Below are 12,333 nucleotides of genomic sequence, written 5' to 3' on the forward strand. Positions count from 1 at the left end.
TGTGATCCTTTGTATGCTTGTCCTTAAATATTTATGATTCAGTAATAGAAATTGCACACATTTGGAAAAACATCAATTTGTACAATTTCCTCTTTTCATTTTTTGGAAGGCCAAAGAGAATAATGCTCTATTACCTTAAAGAGTAAAAGATTACTTACAAAGAACATTGGATTAGACAAAAGCAATTAAGAAACAAGAAACAGAGCACATGAAATTGGTGATTTTTGAGTAGCTCTCCACATATTCTCATTACCCATTAAATTTTAGGACTTTAAAATTAAATGCATTGAGATTCCATTTCTAAAAAATGGAAATTGCAACTAATTTCATGGAGTCCCTTCAGTTAAGACATTCGGTGCTATTTTTGGTGAAGTCAAGGCTCTCAGAGAGCCATATGGTGCCATTGCAAATTCTAAGACATCTTTCCTCAAGATACTGCCATCTACTGGAATACTGTCACAATAAATACATAAATCTTTGATATCTGTGATTAAGCAGGCCCCCCTAGATGTGGTACCTTTGTGCAGTGCACAACCTGCACCACTGTCTGCAGCTGCTCTGACACAAATGTTGACTTGAGTGTCTTTTCATTGGCAATACATCCTTTTCAACTTACCTTTTGAGTTTTCAGTTTTCAAAGAAATTAAACTCATCCTTGAAAACAGTAGGGTTTTTTGTTTGTTTGTTTGCCCTACGTATAGCCTGAAATTATTCTGTCCGTTGCTGCCACTTGGGTTTTTTTCCTTCTTATTTCACCAGACCTTTCTCAGTACTTTTTATTCCTGCACTCCATTGTCCTGTAAGTATCACCGCTGCCATTTTTCTTTCCATCTGTGATGCCCATCTTGAACTGTTACAGTTGAAACAATATGCCTCCAGAACCATTTGGTATTGTGTTATTGTAAAGAGACAAGTTTAAATCTCCCTTTGAGGATCTAAAGAGGGCTGTGCCTTTTCTTCATTTCCCACGAGCTCTGCTGCCTTTCCTTCTACCGGCTTGCAACAGTGGTCCATCTTGTTTGTGTAACTCAGAATAGCCAGGGATGAAGTATAAATGTGTCAGTCTCTCTAAGTAGACAACTAGCTTTCTCCCTTAGCCACCTTGGACAAGTTATGTAGGGGTGACGTGACCAAAAGGTGTATGTGGTTTAGGTGCTAGCTCCATCCTGTTCTTCTTATCTGGGACTTTCTCTCAAGAGTGTCTCCATGGTTGTTACTAGAAGCATATCAGATATAGAAGGGTTGACCTCTGTTGAGGGGTAAAAAGCCCTCTTGGGTGATGCAGCAGGCCGGGGAGCATCCACATTTCACCGGCGTCACCTACAGCTTCCACAGGACAGAGTCTTATGTCACTGCAGGGAAGACTGAGTTCATCTGTTCCCGGCTCACCTCAGCCGAAAGCCCATCGTCCTTGTTTATGCATAAAGTCAGAGTCCCATGGGAGATCCAGGTCCCTCACAAGCTGACATTTCGTGGATCCGGACATGCAGGTTCACTTCCGTGGCCTGCGGTTGGCTCCGGCTCCCCGGGTCTGGCCTCCCTGCCACAGCGGCCCTTCACAAGGCCTGGCATTGTGCTCCTTGTCCTGAGAAGTTTCCTGGCCCCACAGTGGATGAATGCTCGAGTTGCAGCAGCAGGAATTGTTCCTTGAAAACTTGGTGTTAGCTTGTACAGACTGGCCCGCCTCTGAGAGAACCCTAAATAGAAGGTGTTTGTGCTGTTGAAAGAAGAAAAAAAAAACAAAACAAAACATTACCAATATATATTTCTTTGTAAGATCTCTATTGTTTTTTAATATTTTCAACAGCCCCTCCCTTCCATAGCTTTTGGCCTTTCTCTAGCTGAAGTTGACCAATCCTGGTGGAATCCTAATTTACATACAGTTGTGCCCGCCTAGGTCTTAACACTGCTTTGGAATTGTATCATCCCTCAGCTTACTCTTTAAAAGACTAAGTCTCTTTAAAAATAAAGGATCCTACACTGTAAAACTTAGTCTTTTTTTAAGTTTTAAAAATAACTTTTATTGGTGGAGAATATAGGAGAACATAAAGAAGAAAAAAAAATAATCATTTATAATCAATCCTGCTACTCAGAGACAGACACTGCTAAGTTGGCAGTGGGTGGTTCTCATGGCTGAATTTTTGTCTGTTTATATATGTATACTTTCCTATAAAAATTGGATCCTACTATATATACAGTTTTGCAGGCTTCCTTTTTCACCTAGTGATACACTAAGAACTTCTTTCCATATCAATAAACATAACTCAGTATTATTCTTTTAATGTTTACATAGCATTTGATGTTTGCATGTGTCATAATGTATTTAATCAGTCCCCTGTTACTTGCTATCAAGGGTTTGGTTTTGTTTTGTTTTCCCAAGTTGTTGCTAATATAAACAAACTGGGGATAAATTGACTTAAAAAAAAAAAAGCATTCACAGTTTTCAGGCTTTTGCATGATTTGTCTAATGGACTTTCGAAAAAGCTGAATCTATAATTCTACCAGAAGCTAATAGGAGATAGAGAAAATATTTCAAAGATCTTGTGCTTTACCATTAAAAAAATTTTTTTTTACCAATTGGGAGGTTATAAATTCTATTTTATAGTTAAAATCTTTTTATTTATTGATTCTTAGTGATGCCAAGCATTTTGTTCATAGGGAGGCATTTGTATTTGTTCTTTTGTATATTTTCTTTTACTGCCATTTATTCTTCTCTTTGGTGGTTTGTCTGGGTTGGAATTTTCATTTGATTGTTGTTATTGATTTTTTTTATTATGAAAAATTTCAAAACACAGTAGAAGGAATAATGAAATAAACCACCACGTTCCCATCACCCACTGAGAAAACATTTGCCACGCTTTACTTCATGACCCTTTTCTTCCTTCCAATTTAAATCACATCCCAGGGCACCTGGGTGGCTCAGATGGTTATGCGGCTGCCTTCGGCTCAGGTCATGATCCCAGGGTTCTGGGATCGAGTCCCGCATTGGGCTCCCTGCTCAGCCTCCTTCTCCCTTTCCCTCTGCTGGTCCCCCTGCTTGTGTTCTTTTGCTCTCGCTTTCAAATAAATAAATAAAATCTTTAAAAAATATATTTAAATCACATCCCAGACATCATAACATTCACTCTTAGATTCTTTGATATATATCTCTAAAAAATAAGCGTGTTTTCCACAATGCCATTGTACATCGTACAGAATCAACAACACATTTGAGTGTTTGTAATTGCTAAGAAGGTTCTGTTTGATCGGCACCAGCCAAGTATGCGGTCATATCAATGGACTAGGAGGAGGAGACACAGCTTTCTTGTCAACTCTGAAAATTAAAGATGAAAATCTGGTGCCCATATGAGTAGTAGAATGACCTTGGTTCTCCATCTGCCCACAAGCCCCATTTAGAAACCCACTGAGTCTGCAGTGCCAGCCTCAATTTGTAGATAAATGTCCTGACTGCCAATGTATAGTGCTTAATTCACGTTTTATTCAGTACAGTCCTTCTTTCTTTGAAAACGCGTGCACCCAACATGATCAACGACTGGGTTTCTAGGCCTGCCCATTGGGGTTGTAGGTGGTCTCCTCTGTTGTGTCCCTTTCAAGCTCGCATAGGGAACTTGCTGTTGTGGATGGTTAGAGTTGTCTTTAGGTCAGAGGCTTGCAATCAGTTTTAGTCTTGAGCACTCTTCCCCACGCCCATGTTCAAATTCTTGTATTAAAATACATTAAAATCATTCAAGAATAGGGGGTCCTTATTTCTGTGGTGTTGCAAAGAGAAGGGCAGTTAAAACTGCTTTCTTTCATTATAGATGATTACCTTTTTAACAGACTGCTAGAATGTTCATAGGAAAATTGGCACTGACTGCTATACCTAAAATGTTAATATCTGGGCCCATTTTAGAAGAAGCAGCTAATCTCCCGCCCAAAATGAAATTGAGGGCCCAAGCTGGAAGTTGGGAGGACCACATACAGTCGAAGTTGACAAAGAGTGATTGCTATACCATAGCAAAATGACCTAACCAGGGTTTTGTAAAGTACTAAATGTCTTTAAAAAAAAAAAAAAAAATGCTTTTTAAAAAAGATTTTTTTTTTAATTTTTTTTTAAGATTTTATTTATCTATTTGAGAGAGAGAGCACAAGTAGGGGAGAGGGGCAGAGGAAGAGGGAGAAGCAGGCTCCACACTGAGCAGGGAGCCCGACATGGGGTTCAATCCCAGGACCCTGGGATCATGACCTGAGCTGAAGGCAGACGCTTAATGACTGAGCCACTCAGGCGTCCCAGTCCTAAAAATTCTTTTACAGAGATCTGTAGAACTGAGCATTTAATGTATTTCAAATACAATCATTTATAAATGTTACAAAACACACAGATATGTAAATATATAAAAAATATATTAAGCATTTATTATTCCATTTTAAATTATTAGCAAAGAAATTAATCAAGGCCAGTGATATTTGAGATAAAAAATAAGCACTTCCTAAAAATTCATGTGTTAATCATGAAAATTAAGTTGAAAATGAAATAATGTTACTTGACCTTTTATAAAAAATGAAATATCAAAAATAGTGTGGTGATGTTTTGTTGTTCAGTTGTGGGCATATTTTCACACAAGCTACTTCAGCTTCTCAGAAAGTTTCTTCTGACCTTAAAGTATTTGAGGAAATGTTGAGAAGACAGTTATAACTAATCCAAATAGTTCCCCTATTCCTTATCTTAGAATAATCCCGTCTTTTGTATTTGATATGTGGGAAAAGCTTTAAAAAAAAAACCAAACAAACAAAAAACACATTTTCGTTCTTCGGCAAGGATGGTCTTCTGTTTTTGTTAACCAGGTCTAGGTTTTGTTCAAAGAAAACATTTCCAGTTTGTTGTCATTTCCTTTAGTGTCATTATCTATGCATGGAGATTCCTGGTAACTTCCAGGAAGTTACCTGTATCCATTTCAATCTGTCACATTCATATTCCACACAGGCAGAAAGTCCTTGAGCGAGAGTAGGATTTATTCTTGGAGTCACTTTGTTCTCTTGCCTATCTTTTCTTGAGGCTTCTGGAGACATGGAAGATTGTTTTTGCAGCCAGTGCTTCCTGTCACTTCAAGATGTTAATGTGGTGTGTCACTCTGGGGGTGTGTCTCAAGGTCGAAGTGATTCGGAGGTCAGAGTTTTAAAAAGACCAGTACAATGGTTTTAGATTAATATGTGGAATTTCAGTCCTTTAAAAATAACAGGATATATCAATACAGAAAACTCGTATTTTACTGACTTGAATTAATAGCTGGGGCTTAGTGGAGATTGAAGCAAACCCTGTAAACAGGGCCATCTGGTGAGGTGACCCAGGGACTGGGGTCTACTGGGGAGTGGGTAGTAGCTAGAGAGAGAGAAGACGTTGACCCCCACAGAACTTTCCACTCCAGAATGGGACTTCTGGCTCTCCTTTCACAATATATAACTTCTCAGAAATATCTGAGTTGGATCACTTATTCTTAAGATTACCTTAAAATAAAACAAAACAAAACAAAAATTAACCCAGATGCTTTTGGCCTTATATTACACAGCTCCTGGAAAAAATCTTGAGGCCCTGTTAAGTTGTATGATACATAGCCGATTAGATAATCAAGTACTTTTACTTGAAAACACACCATCTTTTTTTATTCACTAAAGAAAAATCTGTAAATGTGCAAGTGAAATCAGAATATCAATCAGCGTGGTTTGTCTGAAACTCTTACATTAATAGAATTTCATTCTACCCTGAAGTATATAGATCCTTATGGGTTCTGAGTAAAAACTCACTACAGAGCAAAGTCTCATTCCCTTGTTGAATCTTTCTTTTCTGTTGGCCATCCCCAAGTTCAGCTCTAAGAGTTATTATTGTCTTTTAGAAGGGAAAAAATATATATTTCTTCTCCATTGCTCCTTTGAAATAGTTGTGTCATTATTTAAAGTACTTTTTCCTGTGGCACCTGGGTGGCTCAGTTGGTTAAGCGTCTGCCTTCGGCTCAGGTCATGATCTCAGGGTCCTGGGATCGAGCCCCGCATCCGGCTCCCTGCTCAGCGGGGAGTCTGCTTCTCCCTCTCCATCTGTTCCCCCCCATTCGTGCTCTCCTTCTCGCTCTCTCTCTCAAAAAAATAAATAAAATCTTAAAAAAATACTTTTCCAACTTTTTCTTATATACTGTATCCACCTTCTTTTCCTTTTCCTTCTTGTTTTATTTTGCTAGTGTCATCGACACGAGAATTCCTGTAACGCGTTGGTTTCAATGCTGGTGCACAGGGAGGGGTGGTTTCTAAGTAGACGGGCTTCTGTTCTGCATGAAACACGGTTCCCCATTGGCCCTCAGATGTTAAAGGTGGAAATATTTGTGCCACAGTCGGCACTTAGCAAAATGTATCACTGTTTACAGCCATAATCTTTTACGAACTGTTTTATTATTTATTGTAAATCTTTCCTTCTTGCAGCCCCGTGCTGTTGACCCTATGGTTCATGCCGTCTGATGCCTGGAATTGTCCAGCCACTGTGACGGCGGTGCCCCCTCATCTTTTAACCCTTAGATTTTCTACAAGAGAAAAATGAAAATACACATTCAATGTTCATTGCGCTTTTATCCAGAAAAGAAACTTGAATAGATAAACGTTTCGTCTTTTCTAAGTAGCAAAAGGCAAGAAGAATAATGGGGGAGTCTATACGGGCAGCTTCCAGATGCTGCTTCTGAACATCTGTATGCATTAACGAAGTCTTCCAGGTAGCCTGTCTCTGTCTGGGGCCCAAGGGGATATGCTGTGGCAGGTGGGGATTTTGTTAGATGAGGACAGGTGATGCCCTCTCCTATTGGCTGTTAGTTTCAACTTCCTCCATTACCAACTTTTCACCACAAATGTTAACCAGAAAGAAATCACTTTGTGACAGTTTTTCCCTTTTTCCACTTCTTCAGCTCACTTTCTGTTGGAGAGGCTTTTTCACAGTGAAATGACTAAAATTCAGGCAGCTGGGGAGTCTGGAAGCGAGAGCCATGCAGCAGTCACAAGCTGGCTGCATTTCTGGAAGAACTGGGGACCGACTAAGTGACTAGTTGAAGGACAGTACCAGTGTGCTTTGGAGTCGAGCATATCAGAAAGTCTGTGTTTCATTTCTTGTTCTCCTCCCTGGGGAGATGCAGACTCGGTTTGTTCTGTGCCGGGCACATCCTGGAGCTCCCCATCTCTGCCCCCTTCTCCCACCACTGGCCATCCCTGCAGCGTGAACGCAGTGCTGGCGTTGTCCACGGCAGACCTGGGCCTCTGCTGAGAGCGGGTGGGCTTCTGCACTTTACAAACGCATGAGGCACGGGAGAAGACAAGGAGCTTAAGGAATACCATCTCGGCATCCTGAAAATTACATCGCAAGTGCAGTGTCTTCTGTCCTCAGAACATGAGCAGAGTTGAAGATGACCAACGTCACTGGAGATCTAATCTCATTAAACAAGCACATGCTATGTAGGACGTGCTCCAAGTTTGGTTTTTTCTCCTCCTCTTCCTGAAACATAGATGCCAATCTAGGTAGCTGCAAGATTAATATGCAGATGTCTGTGTAGCCATAGTGCCACCAGGAGCTTCGTATCTGTGCTGAAATAGAGGCTTCTCGTTACTCTGATCTCTTCATTTAGGCTTAGTAACAGAGATGAGCTTGCCCTCAAAAGCAGTGCGTGTGGGCAGTGGGGAATGTTTAGGATGGCAAATTGACCTCAGGGTTGCAGAAGTTTTAGAAAATTGGGGCATATCTTCTACAGGGAAGTAAAGACTAAATCATTTTCACTTGCTCTATTTCTCCGTTGAAAAAGTTCTCCTTTAGTTACCTGGGATCCCGCATCCTGAAATGGCTGCTCCTATACCCCCTTCAGCCCTCCTTCCTCTGTCTCTTCCTTTTGCTATGTTCATTGCAAGGAGGATCTGCGGTCTGTACTGTCGGTGAGCTGCCTGAATGTTAAGGGATCACAAGAGAGGCAGCGTAGCTTAGTGGGTAAGAGTGCAGACTGTGATGCCAACCTGCCTGTATTCAAATCTGGGCTCAGCTCATAGGCATGGGCAATCACTTCAGTTCTTTGTGCCTGCATCTCTTCATCCCTAAAATAGGGGTAATAATAATGATAGTAGGGCCCTTGTGAGGATTAAATGACGTTAAAGTACACAAGGTACTTTAGAACAGTGCCAGATACTTAGTAGCAATATATGCGCCAGTTGCTCCGTATTGAGCATGTACTATGTACTAAGGACTTGACCTTGAAATACCTTACTTAACCCTTGCAGCACACTTAGAAAGAAGGCATTTTTAAACCTTTTTCCAGTGATGAAACTGAGGCTAGAGAGGTTGTTGACCTGACCAGAAGGCATTTAACTATTAAATGGCCAGTATGGAATTCAGACTCAGATCTTTCTGTTGCCAAACCGTGTGCCAAACCACTGCACGCCCCCAGAATGAATGCTTACGAATGCAGAGCATTGCAGCCGCGCATGTGACCTGAGATTCATGCTCTCTGTTAACCTAATATTGTCTTTTTCTACGATCTCCTGTTGAGTTCATAGGTGTTCAGAATGGTTTGATCCCTATCCAGCTGAATTCCTGGGACCAGACGAAATCCAAGCCTCCTACTCCTCCGCCATCTTGCTCCTCCCCAATCCGTCTCTTTCTAGATAAGACTTGACTTAATGAAAGTGTCTTCATTGATTCTTTGCCCCGTAACATTGCTCGTCCTTTTGTGCCTTTTTAGTATTCAGCGTGACTCCCTCTCCCTCAGAAGAAACCTTTTCTACACAGGATAAAGCTGCATCCAGGGTAGAAAATTATTTGGAGTGTTGCTGCCCTCCGTGATTGTCTCCCTCTCAACTCAATTTCTTCTGAGTGGCTTGGTGATAATAGGGCTACTCTCCTCCCATCAGTGGAAATCTGTGCTGTTGCAGAGAACACGTGAGGATGCAGAGCTAGCCCACTTCCACTTTTTAGCAAAACCTAGGAGGCTCTTCCCAGCATGTAGCATGGCAGCCTCGGCCTGGTTCACCTGGAAACCTGAGGGTTGGTTTTAAATGTACCTGTGGTCTTTACCTGCTCTTAAACTGTTATCTAATCTGCATGTGTCGCTGCTGGTTTGAAGCATTGGCCACCAGCGTCACAATGTCCCACATGGACTGCTACTCTGGCCACCTGACTTGTCTTCTGCAAGGCCCCCCACCCCCAGCAGAGCTTCCTGGAGCTGGAATCTTATGCTTCCCGCTGCTGGTAGGACAAAGTCATGATCCCTGCACGCAGTGTGCCTGCCCAAGGCTTTGGCCTCATGTCCCTCCTCAGTGTGTCTTCTGCCAGCCCCGCAGACTGGTTGTGTGCTCAGGCTGTGCAGGGGACACGTCCCCAGCCTCTTGGAACCCGACCACCCTACCCCCTTTCAGGTCTCAGCTCAGCTTCTGCTTCTGCAGTTCTTGGGCTTCCCTGAACTCCCAGATTTCCAGTGCTTTCTATAGCCAGGGTCCAAGTAACATGCAGGCCCATTGCCTGACCTTTACCCCGTGCCCAGGGATCAGCTCTTGGTGTTTCCCTTGTGAACCGTCCACTCAGACACAAGGATAGCTCCACCCCCTTGTCTGGAAGCTCCAGAGCTAATGAGGTGGGAATCAAGAAACCTTACCCTCTGGATTTGACCCGCAATTCTCCACGGTCTCTATGTCCTTAAAAGTCCTTTGATCGTAAATAGTTTTCTTACTGGAAGAGTTGGAAATTAACCTCATCACCCAGAAGTCAGCGACTCTTCAAAATCAGAGTGACTTTTTCTTCATTCATTTTATACGAGAAAATTTTACACTTTCGGTCAACTCGTAAGGAAAAGTTGGTTCATTTATGCTGCTTTTTGAGTTAGACCGAGGTACAAATAAAAAATAGCTCACATTTATTGAACACTTCATGTTTGCCAGGCACTAGGAAAGCATATTCTATGGACCATCTTACTCATTGCTGACAGCTTCTCTATGAGCTGTGGATGCTGAGATCATCCCACTTTATAGACAAGAAACGGAGGCTCAGAGAAGCTAAGTCATATGTGTCAGGTCACACAGCCAAAGGTGGTAGAGCTGGAATTTGAACTCAGAGCTGCCCACCTATGAGCACATGCCATTAGCCACCATACTGCATTGCCTTGTCCTTTCGACTATTCTGTATCACTTCAGGTGATGAGCTGTGTGGCATAAAACAATGTTTCCCCATTTCCCATCACCTACTAGCCTATAACCGGTTCACTCTCTAAGCCTATTTAAATGGTTTTATGTTTAAGATATAACTAAAAAGCATGCCACACAAAGTTGCATTAAATCTAGCGTAACAGTCATATAAAATCATATTGTTAATTGTGCTTTACTTTTTTATAAATATATATCTCCCATTTTTATCTTAATATTTCCTTTTAAGATTTAATGGCAGTAACTGTAGCCTTGAGGCATGTTTAGAAAAGCAACACTAGTCATGGTGGTCCTCGGCTTGTATGCCTCTGGATCTTTTCCTTCCCCTGATCGGCAGTTTTGCAGGGGACCCCATCCCTGCAGGCTGCCTCTCCCTGGCTTCAGGGAAGGTTGGGCCAATCAAGAGGCCCTGGTGGGAGATGGGGGTGGGGCTTAAGGAAGACTACTCCTTTTCTGTCTCCTGATCTTCGTGGCTCTGGGCTGCGTTACTGCCCGCTATGGACCTTCCGCCACCTGTGTACCTGGTTCCCTCCATTAAATTTCCTACTTTGTAAATAAATTGGGCTTTCTGTTCTCCAGGTCCGACTTTACTGACAACTGCGGTATTCTCACATGTGATCACAATACTTACTTAGAGTTTACTTTGGAGGCATGGACGGTGGATGCTGCCATTGGGTTAAAATCCTCTGTTTTAAAACATCCAGAGCCTTTGTGTTCGGAGTTGCAGTGGTAGTAACAGAGCAAAACCCTGGCTGGGTGTCTGACATCCCTGATTCTAGTTCTAGCTGAGTCACTCAAGGAACTTAGAATCACTCAGTTTCATGGGAAATAAAGGGCTCCCCAGTTAGCTGGCTTAACTCCTTCCAAACCAAGACATTTCTAGGATGTGGTCTCAGTTTCCATGGGGACCAGTGAGTTGTATCCTTCAGTGCAATGGCCCCTTGACTCTGGCCTGCGTGCTGTGCTTCTGATGTGTGCTGTTGGTCCTGAGGGCTCAGGTGACAGAATGTGGGTGAGCCAGGGCAGATCTCTCGCCGCTCTGGGAAGAACCTCAAATAGGCCTTTCTGATTCTGAGTCGGGCAGTTGGTCTTCATTTGGGCGCAACACTGGCAGGACACAGAGTACAAGAGTAAAATTTACTGCTCAGCTGTCCTGACTGTGGGTTTAACGATGTTTCAAAGATGATGTTTCATATAGTCACCTTAAATATAAAACCAACCAGCAGAATATACAGATGGCACTCGTCTGATGTCATAGATTTTCTCTTTCTCCATTTTAAGCCACAATCTTCTTATATTCTCTAAACACCATTTAAAAAAAAAAACAAAAAACCTTATTCCGTATGTGTGTGTGTTTGTGTGTGTGTGTGTGTGTGTGTGTATATATATATATATATATATATATATATATATATTTGGGGCCAGATGCTCTGGGTAATGTAAATAACTTTAATTTACTAAACTTTACCCCCCTCCCCCCACCCCAGCCCTTTCTTTTCAGAAGATACATTTAGACAATCACCATTCACCTCTAATTCAAAAGACCTGCTACCCAGTGAATCTGTGCTTCATGGAAGAATATCAACGCCAGGTATGGAAACATTATTTGACTTTGCTGCTACTGTTGGTTGCTTAAAATGACTTTTCTGAAATGTGCAAATGTTCAGATACTTTCAGCTTAGATGTGGACGTTTTTCATATGAAGCTAGGCTTTTAAAAAAGAGGAGAAACTCAATTTAAACAGCCACAAAAGTTTATTAAAATGAAGTGTGGTCAGTAATAAAGTGCTTCATTTTTTGCTTTAGGAGCTTATTGTTCTTTACCTGCTGATGTTTCATTCATATACCAAATTTCCTTTTCTTTGAAATAGCAAAGTATAACGTGAATATAATTTGCTTTACACGTTGTTAGTATTTCAGGCAGGCAGCCAGGAGGATATAGGAGGGCAGTGGCGAGAACTAATCGCCCGCAGGGAAGGTTGTGACCCTGGTGGGGTGTGGGTGGCCACAAAGACCACTTTGGTTTCCATGGAAGCAGCACAACTCATTAAGATAATCTTGCCACCCAGATTCCGCCTCTCTTCTTAATAAGAGTATCTGCATATATCCATCTAATGCTCCTTTTTGCAGTCTCAGCATCAATACATAA

General features: G+C 41.8%; 1 protein-coding gene across 11 annotated transcripts in view; it reads left to right on the forward strand.

Moving 5' to 3' along the window:
• ZNF827 (zinc finger protein 827) overlaps window positions 1–12,333 on the forward strand; it is a 168,452-nt gene that overhangs the window by 96,670 nt on the left and 59,449 nt on the right. For all 11 annotated transcript variants that reach the window (XR_014142830.1, XM_081811805.1, XM_081811804.1 and 8 more), the window contains exon 8: window positions 11,673–11,776. Coding sequence is in view for 10 of the 11 variants with exons in the window: in XM_081811805.1 (XP_081667931.1) it covers window positions 11,673–11,776 (104 nt within the window). In the remaining variant the exon portion in view is untranslated. The remainder of the gene's footprint in view (window positions 1–11,672; window positions 11,777–12,333) is intronic.

This window comes from Leptonychotes weddellii, chromosome 2 (genome assembly GCF_054177405.1).
Source record: "Leptonychotes weddellii isolate Sample4059 chromosome 2, ASM5417740v2, whole genome shotgun sequence".
In the NCBI taxonomy this organism is placed as follows: domain Eukaryota; kingdom Metazoa; phylum Chordata; class Mammalia; order Carnivora; family Phocidae; genus Leptonychotes; species Leptonychotes weddellii.